General features: G+C 51.9%; 3 protein-coding genes across 3 annotated transcripts; 1 reads left to right on the top strand and 2 right to left on the bottom strand.

The window, feature by feature from the left end:
• Positions 1 to 213: 213 nt before the first annotated feature.
• LOC128820846 (gallinacin-5-like) lies at positions 214 to 1,715 on the bottom strand. The gene is made up of 4 exons (XM_054001672.1): positions 1,601 to 1,715; positions 1,215 to 1,301; positions 530 to 656; positions 214 to 419 (listed from the first exon to the last, which is right to left on the bottom strand). The coding sequence occupies exons 1-4, from the start codon at positions 1,641 to 1,643 to the stop codon at positions 404 to 406; spliced, it is 273 nt and encodes a 90-aa protein (XP_053857647.1). The 5' UTR covers positions 1,644 to 1,715; the 3' UTR covers positions 214 to 403.
• A 3,117-nt stretch (positions 1,716 to 4,832) lies between these two features.
• Positions 4,833 to 7,554, bottom strand: LOC128820848 (gallinacin-4-like). Its single transcript, XM_054001674.1, has 3 exons — positions 7,494 to 7,554; positions 6,669 to 6,755; positions 4,833 to 4,969 (listed from the first exon to the last, which is right to left on the bottom strand). The coding sequence occupies exons 2-3, from the start codon at positions 6,724 to 6,726 to the stop codon at positions 4,833 to 4,835; spliced, it is 195 nt and encodes a 64-aa protein (XP_053857649.1). The 5' UTR covers positions 6,727 to 6,755; positions 7,494 to 7,554.
• Positions 7,555 to 11,365: 3,811 nt separating this feature from the next.
• Positions 11,366 to 18,179, top strand: XKR5 (XK related 5). Its single transcript, XM_054001673.1, has 7 exons — positions 11,366 to 11,444; positions 12,230 to 12,413; positions 12,515 to 12,690; positions 13,501 to 13,710; positions 13,836 to 14,005; positions 14,517 to 14,628; positions 15,344 to 18,179. Exons 1-7 carry the CDS (start codon positions 11,387 to 11,389, stop codon positions 16,411 to 16,413), a joined length of 1,980 nt encoding a protein of 659 aa, XP_053857648.1. The 5' UTR covers positions 11,366 to 11,386; the 3' UTR covers positions 16,414 to 18,179.
• Positions 18,180 to 22,307: the final 4,128 nt, after the last annotated feature.

The raw sequence follows: 22,307 nt of genomic DNA, 5'->3' as shown, positions 1-22,307 counted from the left end.
GTCCCCTTGCCGAGCCAAAAGGCTGGCATTGGGGTCCCTGTGAGTGTCACCTGTGTCCCCCCTCCCACCATGGGTGGAGATGCTGTTGTGGCAGAGGCCAGCATGGAGAGAGGGTGGACGGTGGGACAGTGTTGGTGTGTCCATGTCTGTCAGGAATTCACCCCATCTTCTCTGCCCTTCCCTACGCGCAGAGGAAAGAGATGCACACCAGGATACACATCTCGGCAGTGGCAATGACCACCACCTTGTATTGGGGACTGTGGGATAGGATTCCCGTGGGATCCAGGTCTGGCTGTGCGGGGTTGCTGCTGCCCCTGGCAGTGCTTGGTGCCTCCGGGCAGCATCGTCCCGACCACGCAGCGAGGGCACGGGCTGGTGTCCTGCTCGGGGATCCAGGAGCCCATCAGGGATACCAGCGCCTGCGGGAGGAAAGGTCTGCCAGTGACTGTCCCAGCCAGGGCAGCAGTGTCCCTGTACCCTTGGGCCGCACAGTCCCCGTTTTTTCCCCAACAGGCAGCCCTGAACTCACATCCGACAGCAGAATTCCTGCTCGGAGCAGAGGCCGATGCGGCCGATTCCCGGCGGGCAGGAGCGGTGGGAGCAGAATCCCCCGCGGCGCTCGCAGTCCTGGGCTGATGCTCGAACCGGGGACAGCCCTGCAGGGCACGGAGAGAGGAGACTTTCAGCCGAGATGCTGAGCACAGCCCCTGGTCCCTGCGTGGCCTGCGTTAGCCCAGCCCTGCTTGTCCCCAGCCACAACTGCAGAAATCCAGGTGAGTTTATGGCACTTGGCTGGGCACTACACCCCTAAGCAGGCTCTGGGAGAGATCACCATCGTGGCTGCTGCCTCCTTCCTGGAATAAGGGAGAATTCCAAGGGTAGAAGCAGGATTTCCCTTCCCCCCCGCTTCTCCTCCTCCTCCTCTCCAGCAGGGCTGTTGTGCCCAGTGCTGCTGACTCAGAAATGCAAGGGTCAGGAGGCATGGAGAGGTGTCAAATCCCAGTGTTGGAGGGATGAGAGCTTTAATACAACGTCCCAGCTCTGGTCCCAACAGCAGAACCTGCAGCTGGAGTCTTTCCTTAAAGGTGTGGGGTCAGAGGGGCCCCGGCGGGGATGGCACAGCCACCAGGAGAACTCACACGTGACTCATCAGCTCAGGCGACAAATCCTCCCTAAAAAACAACGACAGAGGACAAACCCTCCACATTTCTTACCTGTCACTCCCTGGAGCATCAGGAGGAGCAGAGCACAGACGACAGGCAGGATCCGCATGCCTGGGAGTCGCCAGCAGAGTCGCAGCTCTGGGGAGAAGAGAAAGGAGGCAGAGGTGAGTGGGGAGGGTCCCTTCCTGCAGGTCGTGCAGCACCTGCGCGGGGACAGAACCGAGGACAGGGGATGTGACCAGTCACTGGTGGGAGGATGCACTCGGCAGCCCGGGAGTTGGAGCTTCCTGGCACCAGCAGCAGGAGTTTGGTCTCTCCACGTGGCACAATATCCCTTGGGATGGCTGAGTCCTCAAAATGTCCAGCCCCTAAGCGCCTTTTTCTGTTCCTTCTTCCCTCAACAGAGAAAAACAAGCAGAGCTTTCCTCATCTGACACCTGAGAAGGATTCCCAGGCCTCCAGCCCAGGATCTTGTGTCATCCTGCCTTGCGTAAGGGCTGCTCGGTGCTGTGGTTTGCTGGACACCTCTGGGGACGCACACACAGCGTCCCTGTTCGTTAGGCCTTGGCAAACACTCAGCTTTCACCACACAAAGGAGCTCTGTCCTCCTCCCCCCGCGGGAAGCGGTCTCTCTATGCTTCGCTTGAAAATAACTGGGAAGACGCCACTTGGGATGACATCCCCGTCCAACCGGCAGCCCTAGGAAGGACAAGCTTTAATTGTGGCTTTGTTTGGTGGAGTTTGCTGTGTGTAACCCTTTGCTGTTTGATGGAGCATCTTCATAAACGTTTTCAGCCTTTCTGCAGTTTCATCAAGCGTTACACGTGTGGGGATGGATGTTAAAAACACACTCGTGCCTGGTGTGTGCTCACTGAGCGGTCGCATGAATCGTGGAATCACACCGTGAATTGTTTTGGAAGGGACCAGGAGTTTCCAGCCAGCTGCCATGGGCAGGGACACCTTCCAGGAGGTGCTCCAAGTCCCATCCAACCTGTCTTTGAACACTTCCAGGGATGGGGCAGCCACAGTTCCTCTTGGCAATACGTGAATATGCCTTTGATCCAAACTCACCATATTTCATTGTTTTGTCACTCCCCAGTGAGGGACATGGTACAAACTGTTTGCAGCTCTGTACCCAGGGGGATCACTACTACTCTGCCATGGTAGTCAGAGCACTCAGGACAACTTCTTGTTTCCTTCACCACTGAAGGAAATCCTGATCCCACAGCTACAGCCAGAAAAAGGGAAAAGGCCATGCCCCAATTCTTTTTTAATATCTGCTGAGCTGTCTTGGCATCAAAACCCCAGGAGGCAAGGGAGCAGCTATGTCCAGTAGTCAGGTTCCTTACAGGGCTTCATTAAGAAGGCAATTAGCTGCATCTCTGTACTGTTGCTCTTTAGCACATCCATCAGCTTAATCCCTGGAAGTGTCCAAGGCCAGACTGGATGGGGTTTGGAGCAATCTGGGATAGTGGAAAGTGTCCCTGATCATGGTGGGGGGGTTGGATCTATATGATTTTAAGATTCCTTCCAACCCAAACCATTTTATGATTCTCTGATTCTATGAATTTGAACTTGTAGAGTGCTGGGGAGATGGGATTGGGGTGAGAAGCAGGGAGGAGATGTGCAGCATGGATCCCTAGGGGGTTTCAACCTGTTTCACTCTAAACTGGTTCATGAAGCCATTTCCCAGCCATAAAGGCAAGGACAGCTCTTTGTGGTGGTGAGCTAAAAGCACGATGGGACTGGATTCTGCATGATGGTGGCTACAAGCAGATTAATCTAAAATTACAGGGGCTGAACCCTCCCTGCAAAAGTCCTCAGTCCTTGAGCAAAAATCTTGTGCCATTCCAGTTTGTGAAACATTCACCTAGTGTGGATTGTGCAAAAATCTCTTAGGCCATCAACTGTAAATTGTTGGTTTGGCTCCACTTGGCAACTTCCTCAGGTTTCCATCCAGGGAGATCCCTTGGAGGAGGCTGTTGGCCCAGCTTCCTGCCCTGCACAAAGCTGTGGTTTCAATGGTGGCAGAGTCATCTGCAGAAACTTCTGCTTTGAACAGGCCTGAGAATGATGGAGCTGGGCCTGTTCAATCTGGAGAATACTGAGATGGGATCTCAACAATCCATATAAACATCTCCAAAGGGTGTCAGAGGATGGTGAGTGACTCTCTTCAGTGGTGTCCAGCCACAGGATGAGGAGCAATGGCCAAAAACTGAAACAAGAAATTCCACCTCTACTTGAGGAGGAACTTCTTTATGTTGAGGGTGGCAGAGCACACAACAGCTGCCCAGGGAGGGCGTGGAGTTTCCTCTCTGGAGACATTCCAAACCCACCTGGACATGTTCCTGTGTCACATGCTCCAGGTGACCCTGCCTTGGCAGGGGTGTTGGACTGGATGATCTTCAGAGGTGCCTTCCAACTCTAAAAATTTTGTGATTCTGTGGTACTGTGGTTCTGTGAGGGTGGGCAAATACTTTGTAATAAATGGGCAGCTCAGGGCTTTGAGTCAGTCCTTTGCACTTGGGTTGGTTGCTTCCCTTAAAAAGTCAGCCATTACTGCTCCTCCCTCCACAGAATCACAGAACAGTTTGGATTGGAAGGGACCTTAAAGATCATCTCATTCCAACTCCCTGCTATGGGCAGGGACACTTTCCACTATCCCAGGTTGCTCCAAGCCCCATCCAACCTGGCCTTGGACACTTCCAGGTATGAGGCAGCCACAGCTTCTCTGGGCACCAAGGATTTCTTGTCAGCACAAGGATGCTCCTGACTGTGCAGGAGCAGCTGCAGAGACAGGAGCTCTCTGAGCAGCCTGCACCTTCCAGGTTTTCTGTTGTGGTCGAGGGCAGGACAGGCTGAATCTCTTAGAAGTGATCAGAGGCACAGTGGGGTTGGCCTCTTGCACATGTTTCTATAATTGGCTCAAGCAATGTCACAGGTCTAACTCTGATCTCCTGATTTGCAACTGCAGCTGATATAAATTTTAGATTCATTCCAGATTTATAGCAGACAGAAATGGCAAGTGTAAAATCAGACTTCAGATTACCAATTTGTCCTGCTCACTGTGACTTTAGTTCCCATAATTAAACAATAAGCTTTTCGCAGGTCTGAAAGCTCTGGATCAGATGGGAACACAAAGTTTTCAGAGCAGAGGTGCTGTGAAGCATCACACTGGAGAAGATTTGTGTGCTCCCAGTGGAAATGGTGATTGATCTCAGTCATGACAGAGAATTCCCTAGCAGGCATGTGTGGAGAACTTGCCAGCACTCACTCAATCAGCCCGAGAAGGGTAAATATTTTGGAGAACTACACATTCCTGGCAAGTTTAGATTCATTTCGGAATTCTTGTTTAAAATTCTTAATGGAAATAAAACTTGGGAAATGAATTACTTTTGGAAATTAATGACAACACCACACAGGGTAGCCATGCAACCTCCCCAAATCTTACTTTTATTGAAAGGAGAATGACAAATCTTTGGTGGCTGCTACAACAATTCCTTGAATCCAGCGATGTCAAAAGCTCTCCTGGAGATTCTCCACAGTTAGCCACGCTACAACCTACACAAAGGAAAGGATTTTCTGAATTATGATTATGAGGAAAATCCTGCTGCTTGGGATTCAAATGATAATTTGGGAAGTCATATTTGCCCCAGACAAATCCTAAACTTACCACCTACAACAATTGTACCCAGAACGACACGACCCCAGGTAATCGTTGCCACGAGGGCATTTCCCCCTGTGGCAGAAGGTCCCACGATACCCACACTCCATGTAAGGTCTCCTGCGTCTTGCCAAGCTTCTACCTTAAAAAAGAGCAAATGAGCCAATAAATAAACAAATATGGGAGGGACGAGAAATCCATTTTATTTCTGGCAGGGATTTGCATTTTGCTTAATCCCTGTGAGCTGACAAGGATGTGACAGTTCAGTCCTCAGAGGAGGAGGTCTGTGGGCACAAGGACCAAGCAAACCCTCTAATTCCTTCTTCCCTGCTAAAATAGGGCAGCCACATTCAAACTGCCTTTTGGGAACAGACACCAACCTGTGCTATTCCCATAACAGGTTTTATCCATGAAGGTGCTAATTGTCAGGGATCAAAACAGCCCCAGGGAGCAGACCAGCAAATTAGGCAGGAGGTTGTCTGGCCCTGTTTGGTCAATTAATAAAGAAGCAGCCTGGCAGCTGAACTGTTCTGGATGCACCTGAGTGCACAGGAACCAATTAATTCCAGTTTCCAGCTCATCCATGGAACATTGCAAAGTCCAGCATATTCAGAGAGAGGGGAACTTGTTCCAGCAAACAGGGAATGGTTATTAAATATGAACAGTGCATCCAGCATATCCCTGGTGGGCTGGATTCCCAGCATGTGAGTAGAGTGATATATACACACCCAGAATATGCCAGGGAGAAATAAAGGAGTGCTTTAAAGGGTGAATAAAACACTCCTGGTCTCAAACTAGCAGTCTGTGGGGCACTGCAGAGGTGGCTGTGAGCAGTCTGAGCTCTCAGGAACACTTTTCTTCCCAGACACAGATAAATTTCTGACTTTAATATACCCAGAAGGTCCTACTGACAACAGGCCAAACATCCCCTGTGTATTAAATATGGACATAAAACAGACCAAAGGAACTCTTTGCCCAGTGTCCTGCCTCTGAGAACTGGCACAGGCAGAGGCCCAGGTGAGAATAACACCAGACAACCACATAAAATCATAGAATCACAGACTCCTTTAGATTGGAAAAGACCTTTAAGATCATGAAGTCCAATGGTTAACTGAGCTCTGCCAAGCCCACCCCTAATCCATGTCCCCAGGTGCCACATCCAGATGGCTTTTAAATCACTCCAGGGATATATATATGACACTTTTCCCACAATTCTGGTCTGCTGCAGTTCATCACAGTCTTTTCCCATCCTTACTTCCCCAGAGGACACTTTCCACCCTGTTCCCACAGAGATCAAAGCTCCACCAGCCCTTGCTTATGCACAGAGCACCCTGCAAATGTAGCTGTGCCATTTTCAGGGCTGATATTAAAATACAATCCCTTTTTCTGAACAATAGAGTTGGTTTGGGGTTCCAGACTCTTTTGCACCCCCCAACAGGCATCATGATTTTGTGCTTCTCCACCTTATGTCCCAGCTCCTAAAGCAAAGTATATTTGAAGAACATGGGCCCAGATTCCTTTTTCTTTTTTTCTGTGTGGTTTAAGAATACTTGATCATGATTTAATTTCTTTGTTGGGTGACTCAGAGGCAAAGTGATTTAAGTAGAATCCTGCAGGGTTTAATGGGGAAAACACTGGTGCTGAATGGTAATTTTGGGGTTGCCCCTTTCAAAGTGATGCTTGGAGTATTTGCCTGCTAATTTCATTTCTCATCTGTAATCTCCAATGGGTTTTGATGATTTATGTGAGGATTCTTTGCAGGAGGCAGCTTGGTCGCATCCCAAAGGGGACAGGAGACCTTTGCTAGAAACCAACATCTTCTCTTGAGTCCCTCACCTTACCTGCAGCTCCGTGAAATGCCACCAAGAAAAGAACAAGGAGAAAAGGAAGGATTTTCATGGCAGAGGGTGGGCTGGGATCTCGGATCACTGCAGAGAAAGGAGACCAGGGCATTGGTTAGAGCCTTGTCCCTCCGTAGTCCCAGAAATGATACAGAGAAATGTTCTTCAAGACCTGGAAATTACCTAAAAGAGGTTATTACACATTTTTGTCACGATCATGTCTATTGTCCTAAGATTTTTCTGGAGCACACATAGGATCACAGCATAGGAAAAAACTTCCATGCAAAAAATTCAATTTTATATCCCCTTTTAATTAATGCATCAAGTGACCAGCAATTTATCCTGGATTTCTCGATAACTTGTGATGCATTGCAATAAGTTTGATTTGCCTTATGGAAGGTAAAGCTGTTCATTCAGAAAATAAGACAATTTTTGCTAGATTTATACAAAACAACCCCATGGCTTTTCTCAAGCTTTTCTACTTAAAAAAAAAAAAAAAAAAAAAAAGAAAAAGCAATTTTCTTCCCAATTAGCTCAAAAGCCTGCTTCTTGCTTGGAGGCTGTTGTTTATTCTTCCCCTCAAGAATTACATTATTTCCACGATAAATTTTTGAGTATTTGCATTTCCTGCAGCCAACAAAAACTTCACTCCCTTATCAACATTTGACACCTCTAGAACTGTCTCATGACAGACTGGTGTCACTGCACAGTTAAGGCTATAAAACAAAATGCAGATAAACATGAAAGATATGAAGTCTCCAGCCCATTTTAGAAGGACAAAACCTTTTGAGAGAGGCTGAATAATGAGAATATTTTGGTTGTTACCAGGTAGGAGGAGCTCTAGGCTGGAAAAGTCCCCGGATCAGCGTCAGCCACCCAGATGAAGATGAAGGAGCAGAGCGTGAATTTGTGCTGTTTCTGGAAGGTGGTGAGGGATGTTTGACCTCCACAGCCTTCTGGTGGCCAATGAGGCTTTGGGGAGCTCTGGGGACACCCAATGAATCCTCTTTGCTGTTGTCCTAAGAGGAACCAAGGTCTGGCTTTCAAACCATTGCGGCATCGCCTCGGGAAATGTGTTGAGATGAGAAAAACCACCCTGGGCCTCCTCCCTTTGAGCAACCCTTTGGCCACAGCAGCTCACTCAAGGTCTCTGCTTCCATCTGTTTTCAGAGGTTTTATATTTCCTTACAAACGTGAACAATATATCATCATAAAAGTAAAATAATCATCAGCTGGAATGTTAAAATAAAACCCCCCAAACCTATGTTAAATGGGAAGTTAGTTCTTCTTTGCAAATTCAGGAAGAGGGTTAATGGGCTGTCATTAATTCTGCATCATTACTGCTGTTGGAAGGGAAAATCTGGTCAATTGAGAATGTGGAAAAGATCTGCACTAGGGAATGGTAGGGAGAAAAGTGAGAGAGGAAAAGAGAAATCTAAGAATGAAGAAAAAAGAAAAAGAAAAAGTGGTTTGGGTTTTTTTCAAATTTTTGCACCAAAATATTTTCCTTACTAGGTTACCTGCATGGCACGTAAGATATTTTATGCCATATCTATTTATGGAAATTATTACAGCCCATGCCCAGCAATTTTAGTTTTATTATTATCTTTACTCTCTTGCCATGGAAAAAGAGTTCTCTGAGCACAGCATCCTCCTTTCTCACCACGGATTCCTCCAATGGCTTCCTGCTTTTTACAGAAAATTTGTAGAAATGTAGACATTTCTACAAATTCACGTGCCTGTTGCAAAGGGATCTTCACTTTTCTTTTATCCCTCTTTCCTACTTGAATCCGGCCGGCCCCATTCCGTGGGAGTTGCCGTTCTCCTCCGGCAGCTGCTGGAGCAGGGCTGAGCTCATCCCTTCCAGAGCCTCCCTGGGCTCGCCCTTCCCGCCCTGCAGGGATTTTTCTTAGATCTCTTTGTTTTCTTTCCCAATCAAAGCAACTATTTAGCTGAGGCTTCCAGCACAGCCTTTTCAGCAGCTTTCAGGCTGCCCGCAGGTTCTTTTTTCTCTGGGCTGCTCCTTTAGGTGCTTTTCTTTCCTCACTTTTGCTTTTTTTCGAGATCAAACTTGCATGTTGAACGTACCCACAAAGTGGTTACACATAATTGTGCTGCGGTCACTTTTACAGAGCAGCTCCCACAAACGGCTTTGGAATTGGGTCCTTTGCACCTAATCCAGAAAGGCAAATGTTCTAGTGGATGCCAGGACCAGCTGTTCTAAGAATCACCATTGTACAGCAAGAAAAATGTACATTTTACAGAGGAAAAACCTAATGTCTGCATTGCCTGGCATCCACAGTCACCTGTCAGATCTGCTCTGCTGCATCACCTCAGGCAAGGGAAGGACCTGCCCTGATCCCCTGGCCCTTTAGGGCAGGGCTGTTGCTGAAACCCTTCCCTGAGGTGTTGTGAGGTGTTTGCAGACAGATGTGCAGCCAAACATCTGTGCTGAAAAATGGCTCAGCACGTGAGGAACAGCTGGGTCTGTGTGATGTCACCTGTGGGCAGCTCACCTGGAGCACCGAGTCCAGATCTTGGGGTCCCCAACACAAGAAAGACTTGGAGCTGCTGGAGAGTCCAGAGGAGGCCATGGAGATGCTCCAAGGGCTGGAGCCATGGCCTGGGATGGCTTCTACCAGATCAGATTGCTCCAAGCCCAGTCCAGCTTGGCCTTGGATACTTCCAGGGATCCAGAGACAGCCCCAGCTTCTCTGGGCAGCCTGTGCCAGGGCCTCACCACCCTCACAGGGAACAATTCCTTCCCAAATTCCCATCTATTCCTGCCCTCGGCCAGTGGGAAGCCATTCCCTGTGTCCTGTCCCTCCATCCCTTGTCCCAAATGCTTCTCCAGCTCTCCCTTTAGGCCCTGGGAGAGGCTCTGAGGTCTCCCTGGATCCTTCTTTTCTCCAGGATGTCGCTTTCTTGGAGACATGAGTTTTTTAGCAAAAGACGCTCCTGGGTGCTGGAATCCAGCAGAGAAAAGTGCAGCCAAACCGGTGGCTGGGAGGCAGCCAGAGCAACTGGGAGCTGGCAGAGAAACTGGGGAGGGTGGCTAGCTCTGGGAATATCTTCTGGAAGGCTTTCTCCTTCTCTGCCTGGCAAAGTTCCGGGGTGATGTTGGCACAGGATTTATTCCTGGCTTGGAACACAGGAGGAGAGACTGATGAAAGACAGCTGAGACTCCTCAGAGTGGGAATGATGGTGGTGGAGGGCAGGGGGGATGAGATGATGAGGTTCATGTCTTCTGTGGGTGACAAGAAGGGTCCTGTTGTGCCTGCATGGACCCTGGCAGCATCCTCACTGCTGAAGTTGCAAAAATGGTTCTTCCCCATCCCACTCTCAGGTCTGGAAGAGGCTTTGGTGACCATTAGAGGCTGAGTTGTGCTTTGTATGCTAAAAATTGGGTTTTCTAGGAATGGGCCATATGGTATTTGCTGCTGTGGAGGACAGAGGCAGCCAAGGCTGAGCTTCACTTGGCTCCAGAGCCCTAATTATGCCCCTGACTTTATTAAAATGTTTCGCTGGAGCTGGGCCCAGCAGCCCAACATCATTAATTAATGAAACATGAATACGGGCAGGGCAGTGGGACAGGAGGAAAAGTGGGTTGTCCTTTACATCCAAAGGGCCCCCAAACCCAATCAGATGGATTTGAGGCTGCAGAGACACCAAGTTCCTGGTAAAAAACAATGCTGGAGACCCACAGAGAGACTGGGGATGCTCCCACGAGTAGGGAAACCAGGCAAGGACATCTCTGGGCATTTTGGTGGCTAGTGCTACACAGCAGAGCCTGGGCTTTATTGCCAGAGCTGCAAAAAAACCTCAGTAAAAGTTAAAAAAAAAACAACAATAAATGTGTGAAAGTCCCAGAACACAGGTACATCCAACAGCCCAGCTGACGTACAATGTTTTGGGAGCTTCCTACAGCATATTGCAAAAACCACCAAAACCAGAGGTGATATTTTGCCTTAATTAAACTCCCCTTCGTGGTTTTTCCTGTAGCAACCTGCTGGGAATTTATTTTCTAGAAGGTGTGAGCACTGGAGGCTGCAGGGCTGGAAAATGGGATAAAAAGCAAATGCACACAAGAGGGCCCCTGCAACCTGCGATGCTTGGGATCCCATTTCACAACGGTTTCATCTCTGTGGTAAAGCGGGAAAACAGCGGGAGTAATTTATGGCTCTGTGCACACCATGTCCCAGCTGCCACCTAGTGCTCATCCCCGCGACACAGGGACACCGCGGGCATCTCGCGGGGGACATCGGGGTGGGCGTGTCCCGGTGCACAACAATTTGGGGCACATCAGGGTGGGCTTGTGCCAGCGCACAACAGCACAGGGAGCAGTGGGATGGGCTTGAGCCAGTGCTGAAGAACCCAGGGGACATCAGGATGGGCTTGTGCCACTGCACAAGAGCCCGGGGGACATCGGGGCGGGCTTGTGCCGGTGCATAACAATTTGGGGGATACGGGATGAGCTTGCGGCAGTGCAAAGCACCTCCAGGGGTCGCGGGCTGGCGAAGCCCCGGTCGGTCTCCGTGTCCCCAAGCCCCCGGGGGTGACGCAAGCACCGTGATGTCACACTGCCCGGGGAGGGGACACTGGGGGAGGTGCCCGGTGAGGCCGGGGAGGGGCGGGCGGAGCGGGACCGTCCCCGGCGGCTCCTTCTTCCTCCTTCTCCTCCTCCTCCTCCTCCTCCTCCTCCCCGTCCTGCTCCCAGGATGCGCGGGGCCGTCCCCAGGCTCAGCCTGACGCTGCTGGCGGCGGAGAGCGGCGCCCGTGAGTGAGCGCGCAGGATGCGCGCAGGATGCGCGGGGGCGTGCGGGGCTGCGCTCCGGCGGAGGGGAGGGGGAAGGCGGATGGGATGCTGGCAGTGACGCCTTTGCGGCCACCCCGGGGGTCCCGAATCACCTCCGTGTACCGGGGAGGGGGAGTCATCCCTGCGCCCCGCGCCTGGGGAGATCCGCAGTTCTGCTCCCGGCATCCCCGCGGGCCCAGCCGTCCTCTTGGATTTTTTTTTTTTTTCATATTTGAAAAATTGAAATTTTTTCCCCACTTATTTATTTATTTGTTTATTTTGGAGCCCGAGCTTTTTATCAGAGCCTTCCTAGGGGCCGGGCCCCTCGGTGTCGGTGGCTGCGCCTCAGCTGACAAAGCCACCGGGAGCCGGCAGCTGGAGATAAGCCCTGGACAAGGGCTGCGAACCCCCTGGACGGGCTGGCAGATGGAGTTCTGGCGGGAATGGCTTTAAACTGACAGAAACCAGGTTTACATTGGATATTAGGAGGAAATTCTTCCCTGTGAGGGTGGGGAGACCTTGGCACAGGCTGCCCAGAGAAGCTGTGCCTGCCCCTGGATCTAAGGCCAGGCTGGACAGGGCTTGGAAACACGTGGGTTAGTGGAAGGTGTCCCTGCCCATGGCAGGGGGTGGAATGAGAGGAGCTTTAAGGTCCTTTCCCACCCAAACCATTCGGGATTCTGTGGTTATGATTGGCACTTCTCAGTTGCTGGGAGGGGGGTGTGGCTGTGTCATCCCTCAGCACCGCCTCTCTGCCCTTCTCCAGGGCTCTGTGCCATCATCCACTACCTTGTCCGTGGGCAGCTGGGCTGGTTCGGGCTGACCATCGCCTGCCTGGTGCCCGGCTACGCCGCCCAGCTCCTCAGCATCCTCTGGTTCCGGGCAGACGGACACGCACCCGGCTGCTGGCTCTTGCTGCTCCACCTCCTGCAGCTGGGCCTCTGGAAGCGGTGAGAGACACCCCCTGCCGTCCACCCAACCCTCACAACCCGGGTGCAGCCCCAAACTTCCTCCAGCCAGGATGGGCATCCCGTCACGGTGGCTCTTGCAGGTACTGGGATGTTCTGCGGGCGGTGGCGAAGACGGGCGGCGGTGCCGGGGAGCTGCTGGCTCAGCTGGGGGATGTTTGTGTGCTGCGGCTCCTGGAGGCCCTGCTGCAGACCCTGCCTCACCTTCTGCTCCAGGCCTACGTCGTGGTGGCCGTGGACCCAGCAGGCTTCATCCCTGGTGAGCTCCCAGGAGGATGGTTCAGGGGTGATGCGTTCGGGTGAGGGATGTGTGTGCCCTCCGGATGGAGGAATGTGCAGCAGAGGGACTGGGAAGCCTCGATGTGAGGCAGCAGGGACAAGTGTGGCTGAAAGATCTGCTGTGGCTGAATGCGACGGTGGCTGCTTTGCCCCAAAGGTGAACTTTCAGGTGTGCAAAGAGGGAGGTTGTGGTGTGGAGTCACGGCATGTGCAAGGTCACACTCGCTCATTGTCCATCTCTGGTCCATCTCTCATTGTCCATCTCTGGTCTGATGGCAGTGACCGGGGTGGAGCTGCCCTGTGGCTGCAGAGATCTGTCCATGGAGACAGCACTCAGAGGGCATCCACAGGGAGATACTCAGAGGGTACTCTGGATACTCAGAGGGTATCCACAGGGAGATACTCAGAGAGTACTCTGGATACTCAGAGGGTATCCACAGGGAGATACTCAGAGGGTACTCTGGATACTCAGAGGGTATCCACAGGGAGATGCCAAGCATGCAGAGACCAGATTTAGCAGGATTTAGGTGAAATGCTCCAGTTTCAACCCTGGTCTTTTTGTACAGGGCTCTGAGAAACCTGGTCTGGTGGAAACCTGCTCATTGCAAGGGACTGGACTAGATGGCCTTTAAGGTCACTTCTGTGATTCCTTGATTCCGTGATTCACTTGGCAGGATCAAGGGGCTTGTATGGGGGTGCCATGCTACCAACACCTCCTTAACACAGAGAATTGGCCCTGCTGTGCATTTGGGCCTCCATCAGAGCCCTGACTGCTCCTGTCCCCCTACAGGTGTCAGTGCAGGGCTGTCCCTGCTGTCCCTGGCCTGGGCTTTGGTGTCCTACAGCCACTTCACCTTCCTGCTGAAGCCCGGACACCTGAGCCCCCCAGCTGCTGTCATCCTGTGCCTGCTGCTCTGGAGGACAGGGATGCTGGGGACCCGGATCCTGGCCCTGGTGCTCTTTGCCAGGCTCTACTCCTTCTGGGTTTTCGCTGTGGCAGGTAAGACCTGAGATCCTGTTCCCCACATCCCACCCCAATGTCAGCCCTGCGATGCTCCTGCTGCTGGGACCGTTTGCAGCCTGCCCCAGGAATGGCTTTGCAAATCCAGTCCCTTCTCCCTGCAGGGGTCCACTGGCTGCTCATGTCCTTCTGGCTGGGGGCCCAGCAGACGGATATCGTGGCCCAGCCATGCCGCTGGAGGCTCTTCAACTGCCTGCTGGGAGCTGTGTACATCTTCTGCTACATCAATGTCCGGCCTGGCCCCTCCAAGACCAGGGTGGCTGTATTTTATGCAGTGAGTACCTGGAATGCTTTGTATTCCACATGGATGCAGCTGCTGGGGGCAAGCAACAGCTTCAGACTCTCCATTTTCATCTCTCACATCACCACTTGCTCAAAATGCAGTATTTTACTGTGTCCTGACAAAGCCACGTGGTCACCAAGGTGGATGTGCCTTTGATTCCTTAGAAGCAGCCTTACAATGTCAGTGGTAAAAAATAGGTGAAGACCTTGCAGAAAGTCCATTTTGACAACTTTTATGTTTTAAGTGATAAATTAGTTGCAAAATATAACAGGAGAAGTGCTCAAGGCAAGATTGGATGGGGCTTGGAGCAGCCTGGGGTAGTGGAAGATGTCCCTGCTCATGGCAGGGAGTGCAATAAGAGCTTTAAGGTCCCTTCTGACCCAAACCATTCTGTGATTCTAAGAATCTATGAAAATCTAGAAAATGGGTGTTTTCTGTTATGAGGTACATCTAAAGCCATCAGAAAGATATAAATGATGACTCTCTTCCCTCTGTCTTGCAGATAATGCTGATGGAGAACACTCTTCTGCTGCTGTTGGGCACTCGGTTCCTGCAGGTAGAGCTGAGGAACAGCCTGACTGTGACTGGGGCTGTCATGTCAGGGTCTTTAATAGGTAAGAACATTGATTTTAGAGCCTGGATTGTACATTTTGAGAGTAGTTTCAGGAAATGAGCATCCAGACTTCTGTCCCAAGTCCCTCTCCAGCTCTTCTGGAACCCCTTTAGGCTCTGGAAGGGGCTCTGAGGTCTCCCTGGAGCCTTCTCCTCTCTGGGTAACACCCCAAGCTCTCCCAGCCTGGCTCCAGAGCAGAGGGGATCCAGCCCTTGGAGCATCTTTGTGCCAAGCAGGGTCATATTTTCCCAGAGGGATGGGGGCAGAGGGAAGTTGTGCAACTCCTCAGACCCTCAGATCAGCCGTGTTAAAGAAATGGGATGGGAAAGGAGCAATTCCTGTGGTCTTGGATGAGGTTAGAGTATAAGTAGGAAGCTGTCTTAAGAACTTGCTGGTTTAAAGGCCAGAGCATGGGAATGCTGTGACATGGAAGGTTTCTTCCACCACACACCTCCCTGCTGGGCAACTTTCAGTCTGCAAATTAATCCAGATTAAATTTGGGGTTGAGTGTGCACTTCCTTTGCCAAAATCTGCTCAAGTGGGATTCTTGCATCGCTGTAAATGCTGGAAAGATGTGCTGTTCATACACCTCATTCTCAGCAGCGTCTTTGCAAAGGTCTTGTTGATCTGGAGGTGCCTCAAGGTCTGGCCTCTTCTCCACAGCTGACCAAAATGCTGCTGGGACTCCGCAGTGACACTTTTCTGCTCCTTTCCAGGTGCCACAGCTCTGGTGATTTACTACAGCCTGCTCCATCCCAAGTCCACAGAGATCTGGCAGGGATTCCTGGACACAATGTGCAGTGCTGCAGCAGCTGGGGATGAGGAGGTGTCTGGAGAGAGCTCCCAAGCTGGGCAGAGTTCAGGGACTTTGGGAGATGAGGAGTCCTTGCCAGTGGAAGGGACCAAGACAGAGCCCAAAAATGAGACCAGCTCATCGCTGCTGCAGTCCAAAGGGTGTTTGGAGGACAGCTGGACAGACCATCACCACTGGCTGCTGGTGAAGCTGGCCTTGAAGACAGGGAATCTGTCCGTGATCAATGCAGCTTTCGGAGATGGTGGCGTGGGAGAGGCTTTTCCTGGAGGATGGATGATGGGGAAACCCCCTGGTGTTGAGCCTGGGGCAAACTTTTCCCTCCCCATGAGGGACATCCATCCCTCTGGACTGGCAGTGGGGAATGGAGGAGGCATCAAAGCCAGCGCTGGTGCTCTGGGAATGGCACAGGAGGATGGAGCAGGGCAGGAGCCTGATTTTCCCCCATCCACATCCCACCCCAGTGGCTTCTCCCCGGATTCAACCGAGAGCTCCTCTGTGTATTTCAGTGCAAGTGCAGGAGGCATCGCCTCGCCTGGGACAGGGACAGCCACAGCCACAAGCATGGCTCTGGTGCAAAGGGACAGCAAAGCTCAGCCTCCCCCAGCCTGCCTGGGAGAAGGAGGAGGAGGAGGAAGAGGGGGGGATTTATCCCTTGGGATGACCAGCATCAGCCCAATCCTGGGTGCTTGTGCCCACAAGTGTCTGCAGAGAAGCTCTTCATTTGGCAACACAGGCAGCTGTGGGGTGGCAGGTCTCCCCAAAGAGGGCTCAGAGCCCACAGGGACAGAGGGTGCCCTTGTGGGGTGCCATCACCTTTGGGACACCCACCCTTGTGGCCCGCAGGGGACTGTGGTGAGGAGCAAGCTGAGGTCACCGTGCTTCACCTCCACCCCCAAAGCTGGCTCTAAATGCTCCCAGCAAGGACTGGGGGAGCTGGGAGAGGGGACAGATCTGTCTGGGTTACCAGAGTGAACCTGTAAATGGTTGTACTGTCACCTTGGGTCAGCCTTGGGGTGACTGTCTCATCAACAGGGCATGGCAGGAGGTGGTGGGACAAAGACTTCCCCACAGTGCCCCTGCCATGGGCCAGATGTGCCCCTCCATCACTGGGACATCACCTTCCCTCCCAGTACATCTTCTAGTGGCAGTCTTGAAGAACTTCCAAAGCCTTAAAAAGCCCTAAAAGTCCAGGGCTGGTTATTTATTGAGCTTATTTATGTCACAGACCTGTCGGGCAGCTGGAGCCTTCTGCCTTTGGTGTATTTGTGACAATGATTTGAGGTGTGTCCTTAAATCAGTGCCTGCACAAGCTGCTGGCCTGTCCCAGTGTGGAGATCTGGTTGCTGTCTCCAGGGGCTGCAGTGCTGGCCAAAGCAGTTTTCTCAGGACAAATAAGTGCCTAAATCAGAAAAATGATGGCTTTTACTCTTGGATGTCCTTCCTTCTGGGCAGAGTAAGGCCTCAAGTAAGGCTCAGCATTGCTTGATTGTTTTTCCCTACCAGGTTTGTCTTGAGGCCTTTACCAACTCCAGTTTTGGGGGTCACATAGGATTGCAGATTCTCTTCTTGCTGCATACCAGAACCTCAGAACCTGGAATTACAACCAAAAGCCACATGTCCTGCTGCTTGCCCACTGTCCTGCCTCCTCAAGTGGTCTTTTCTATCCAGCCTCCTCCTTGTCTCCTTCCAGCTGAAGATCACAGGACCCTAGAATGATTTGGGTTGGAAGGGACCTTAAAGCTCATCCAGTTGTAACCCCTGCCACACGCAGGGACACCTTCCACAAGACCAGGTTACCAGGTTATAATCCACATCTGCCTGGATGCTCCCTCCTAAATTTAGCCTCAGGCCAAATCTCAAACCAGTTCTACCGCCACCAGTGCAGGCAGGGTTTATTTGTGTCAGGAACTAAAACCATCAATACCATGGTCTCAGAAATAGCCAGTGTTTCCTACCAGACTGGCTGAGCATGGATTTGTGCCCAGGGCACAGGTTTGTGCCCAGGACATGCCTTAACATGTTAATTGAGGTGTGATCAGCTGGATTAACCACCAAGCTCCTGAGTACCAGCTGGAGCACATCTGGCTGTGCTCTCCAGCTGTTGTCCCACTGTGGGCAGGACTCTGCTGCTGCCACAGGGCAGGAAAGGCAGCAGGGAGGGCACAGGCATGTGATGAATTATTAAAAAAAGCTTCCATGATGCATTCACTGCTCAGGGCTGATCCAGCCAGATGTTCCCTTGGGGCACGGAAAACCCAGTTGGTGCTGAATATGGAGTGAAGCCACATTCCAAGGGGATGAAGGCTCCCTGTCTCCATCTGGACCCCAGCCCCCTGTGCTGTGCCTGTGCTCTGCAGGCAGGAGCAGTTCCAGTGGCTTTTCCAGAGCCCTTCTCATTGTGTGGATCACAAAGAAGGCAGCGGTGCTGCCGGGCCATTGTAGGAATTTTTATCTAGCTTGGTTTTCTACTTTTGATAATATATAATTATACCTGAAAACACCCCAAATCAGCCTTTGCTGTGTCTGTGTCTCATGTTGGGGGTGAAAATAAGTGTGGAGGGGTCTCTCTTCCCACTCTTGGTTCTTGCAGCCCCAGGATGAGTTGTCTGCTGGGATTTTCAGTGGGAGGGTGAAGAAGGGACCTAGGCAACAGGATCTAGAGGAATGGCATGAAAATGTGTCAGGGAAAGTTAAGGTTGGGTGTTACAAAAAGATCCAGAAAGAGTTTCATTCATGAAACTCTCCTACAGGTCAGTCAGAAAATAAACAGACAATTTTGAGAAAGTAAAGAATACTTTTGTGCACAGGAGTCAGGCATAAACGTGGACTTTGATTTCTCAGAGCACCTCCACAGTGCAGAAGTGCACCGTGAGCTGATACCTCTGACCTCAGATGAGGTGGTTGTGGAAATCCTGGATAAATCAAGGAATGGCAAAAGAGAAGGGGGGAATCTGGGGACAGAGGGTGCACAAGGACTGGGGTAGGCATGAGGGTGTTTGTGTGAGGGCTGTATTCCCTCTGCTTTGCTCCCTGATGATGAGAGGTGGTCACTGGTGAGCCATGCTCCCCTTCACCTTCTCCTGGGGAGCAATGTAAAATCAGGTGGGATAATATGGATTGTCTGTCCTTAAAGGCTCCCAGCCTGTGTGAGAGCCCTGTTGCACCCAGGGTCCAAGTCCTGCATGCTGGTACAGTCCCAGCACTGAGCTACGGGTCTCTGCCTGTAGAAATAACCTGTATTTAATCAGGGAGTCCCAGAATGGGTTGGGGTTGGAAGGGACCTTAAAGATTTTCTCATTCTAATCCACTGCCATGGGCAGGGACACCTTCCATCATTCCAGGTTGCTCCAAGCCCCATCCAACCCGGCCTGGGACACTTCCACGGATGGGACAAGCACAGTTTCTGTGGGTACCCTTCCACCCTCCCCACTCTCGCCGGGAAGGATCTCTTCTCTGTATCCCATTTAAACCTATTCTTTAGTGAATTCTAAAGCCCTGTTTGAAGTAGGAGGACTCCAGCAGCAAATCACAGCTTCAGGCACTCTTCCTGTCTTCTGTGGCCCAATGACCTGGTGCACCTCCAGATTTTTCCCAATGCTGCCAGACCCGGAAAATCACACTGGGGAGGAGTTTCTCCCCAAAACGCCTTGTCCCTTTGCCACCAGAGGGAGATGCTGCTCACGCTCCAGATACACCTCCAGTGCCTGTGTTATGGAATCATTAAGGTTGGAAAAGCTCTGAGCTCATCCAGTCCAACCATTCCCCAGCGCTGCCAAGGCCACCACTAACCCATGTCCCCACGTGCCACATCCACACGACTTTAGAATCCCTCTAGGGATGATGACTGGAGAGGAGAGGGAGGTGCAGGACTGATGCTGCTGTGGCATTGCACTGGGAGCCAGTGGGAATGAAATGGAATACTGGACGTGGAGTGCACAGCAAGTGCCTGGAGGAATCTCCTGGCTGTGGGCATCTCCTTTTACTTCCCACGGCATCACTGGGCCATGGGGAATGTTTCAAAATCACTGTCAGGGTCTTGCCCTCTTCAGACGAGTCATTGACCTGTAAATCTGCCATGGTGCCTTCATGTCCAAAGGTGTGTGTGCGAGGGGAGAAGGCCCAGATCACACTGGATGCACAGTGGGACCCTGGGGGTTTGGTAGAAGTGGCTCCAGCTGTCACCACCATGGTGCTGCATCCTGATTTTGGCACTGTATCCTTGGAGCTGTGCCCAGGTGACTGACCTGGTCACTCCACACTCTGATCTGTCCTCAGATCAACCCTTGGGGTGCACAAATCCCACAAATCCCAGGTCACTGCTCTGTGTGAAGCAACATGGAGGCCTGGGCCAGTCCAAACCCAGGATGGAAAACTGCAGCTGGCAGAGGGGCAATGGACCAACTGCTCCAGGCAACCTGCTGATGTTATCTTCCAAATATCCCAAAAGCTTGAGGAGACTCAGGCAGATCCTCTGCTCCTTCTGCAGCATCTCCCATGAAGCTGTTTTCGGATGAGGAATGATCCTGAGCTAGACCAGGATCTGCCCAGCTTTTGGGCAGCTCATCACCAATAAACATTGGCTTCAGCCACCCACAGAAGGGCTGGAGCAAGGGGATAACTCCATCCCACTGCACTTGGACAGATTGTCCAGTGCTTTTGCCTACTCCGGAATAGAAAATTTCTTCTCATTTGCCTCCTGTGAACCTTTTCCTTTCCATTTTGTTTCTTAAGGAAACCCTCTCCATCACTTTAGAGAGGTGGAGGGTCATGCCCCAGCCCAGGAGAGCTCAATGCCACAGGTGAGAGGAGCTCTCAAGGGCAACATGGGAGCAGGAACCAAACATGCATTTTGACAATGCAGGGAGTGACCCAAGGGCTCCCCAGGAGAACTGGCTGTGCCACTCTGGTGATCTGGAAAAAGAAGCAAACAGGCAGGAACAGAGGCTACATCCCTAAGAAATTAAACAATACCCAGGCAAGTGCCTGGGCTTGGGAACGTGGCTGTCCTGACCGCTGGCACTGTCCCCTTGGTTTGTCACTCTTGTCCCTCTTTCAAGGTGAAATAAAATAAAGCAGGATGGAGTTGTACCAACAGGGCTTGAGTGTGGGGCAGCAGCCATGCCCCAGCCCTGCAGGGATCTCACCATCCAGCAGCCCAATTTCTGAGCATTGTCCATGGGTGCCAGGTTTTGGACTGGGTGAAAAACATTCCCTCCAGCCCCAAAATGATGTAACACCACCCCACTCCCCACCCCTCCCCATCAAGAAAGATTTCCCCGGAAAAAAAACATGTTTTCACTTCCAACAACATTGAAACACAATACATGGACCTTGCAGAAAAAAAATAATTGTTTGCCCTGGGGCTGTTGTTATTTGTCTGTTTTCTTCCAAGCTGAAACTTTGGATATTTTTCCCCCTTTAATTAAATTTGGTTTGCTGCAAATCCCTTTCTGGTGCCTTCAGTGTTCCTGTAAAAGACAGGGCCCAGGCTGCAGCTCTGTGCCCATGGCTCCAAGGCTAAACAATACCACGGAGGGGGGGAGCAGAGGGTAAGCCCAGCTAATCAGGACTTGCCTAATAGGACTGAGTGCTTAATGAGAACCCAGAGACTGTGTTTCCCCAGCTGGATTTGGCTGGAAGAAAATGGTCTCAACACCAGGTTTGAGATGGCTCAGTTCTCTCAAATGTGCTGAGCAGTGTTTTCTCCCTCCTGTGAATCCATCCTCACTGGACACAAGACAGATCTCTGAGGGATCTGTGGGGATCCAGAGATGCTGGAGGAGCTGAACAAGACCCTGGAAGCAAAAGGATCCATGTTTTGCTTGAAGGGAGATCTTTCAAACCAAAACAGTGTTTATACCTTGATTTTCCTAAGCAAAGCCACCAAAGGGCCCTACCTGCTCCCCTCATGTCCTTGGAGCTCCCTGAGGAGCTTTTAAGGGATTTTAGGGATTGACTTCAATAAATAACAGCAAATGTTGCACTGTTTTGCCCTGGAGACCTTTTCAGATTGTCTCAGTCCCCACTGCTACACCCCCAGATCAAGCTGGGGTGTGGTTTTGGGAAGGGGGTGGGATAGGGAAGGTGCCCTGTGCCTTAGGCCTTTCCCTGGTTAATGAGGGAAATTTGGGGTTCAGCACGTTGGGATGCAGAGCAAAGTGTCAGGGGGTTGCAGGGTGTGCACAGGGGGGTGGGTGCTGGAACAAAGGTGGGTGCTGGCTGCATGGGAGCCCAGATGTGCATGGTAGGTGGGTGCAGAGGTGGGAGATTGCCTGCACAGAAACAGTCGGTGGGTGCAGATGCAGGTGGGCGTCCCCACATACACAACAGGTGGGTTCAAGCGTGGGTGGCTGTCCAGATGTGCACAGTACCAGGGCGCAGATGTGAGGTGGGTGCCAAAACCAGCGTGTGCCTCCACCTGCTGTGGAGTGCTAGGGTGTGCTTGGGGCAAGCGGGAGCCATGACTGGGGTTGGGTTCTCTGTCTGGTGCCGGGCTGGGTCCTGGGTCCTGGTTCGCTGCTAGGTCCAGGGCTGTGCTGAACTGGACCAGGGCTGGATCCAGGTCCAGGGCTGGGGCTTGATCCAGGGAAGGATCCGCGTCCATACCCGGTGCCAGGTCTTGGCTCTCGGTCTGGTTCCACATCCGAGATTTCCATCCCGTGCTGGGTCCAGGTCCTGGGGCGGTGCCGGTGCCGTGTCCAGGGCTGGGGTGAGCTCCGGTGCCAGTACTGGGGCTGAGTCCAGGTCCGTGTCCGTGCCCAGGTCCAGTCGGGCTCGGGGGCGGGTTCGGGTGTTGGGTCTCGGTTTCGGTGCGGTTCCAAGGCTGGGTGCGGGTCCGGCTCCGTGGCCGGGTCCCGGTGCGGGCG

This window comes from Vidua macroura, chromosome 31, assembly GCF_024509145.1.
Source record: "Vidua macroura isolate BioBank_ID:100142 chromosome 31, ASM2450914v1, whole genome shotgun sequence".
Lineage (NCBI taxonomy): Eukaryota > Metazoa > Chordata > Aves > Passeriformes > Viduidae > Vidua > Vidua macroura.
Note: the sequence above shows the minus strand (reverse complement) of the source record. Positions and strands in the feature narration are given on the sequence as shown.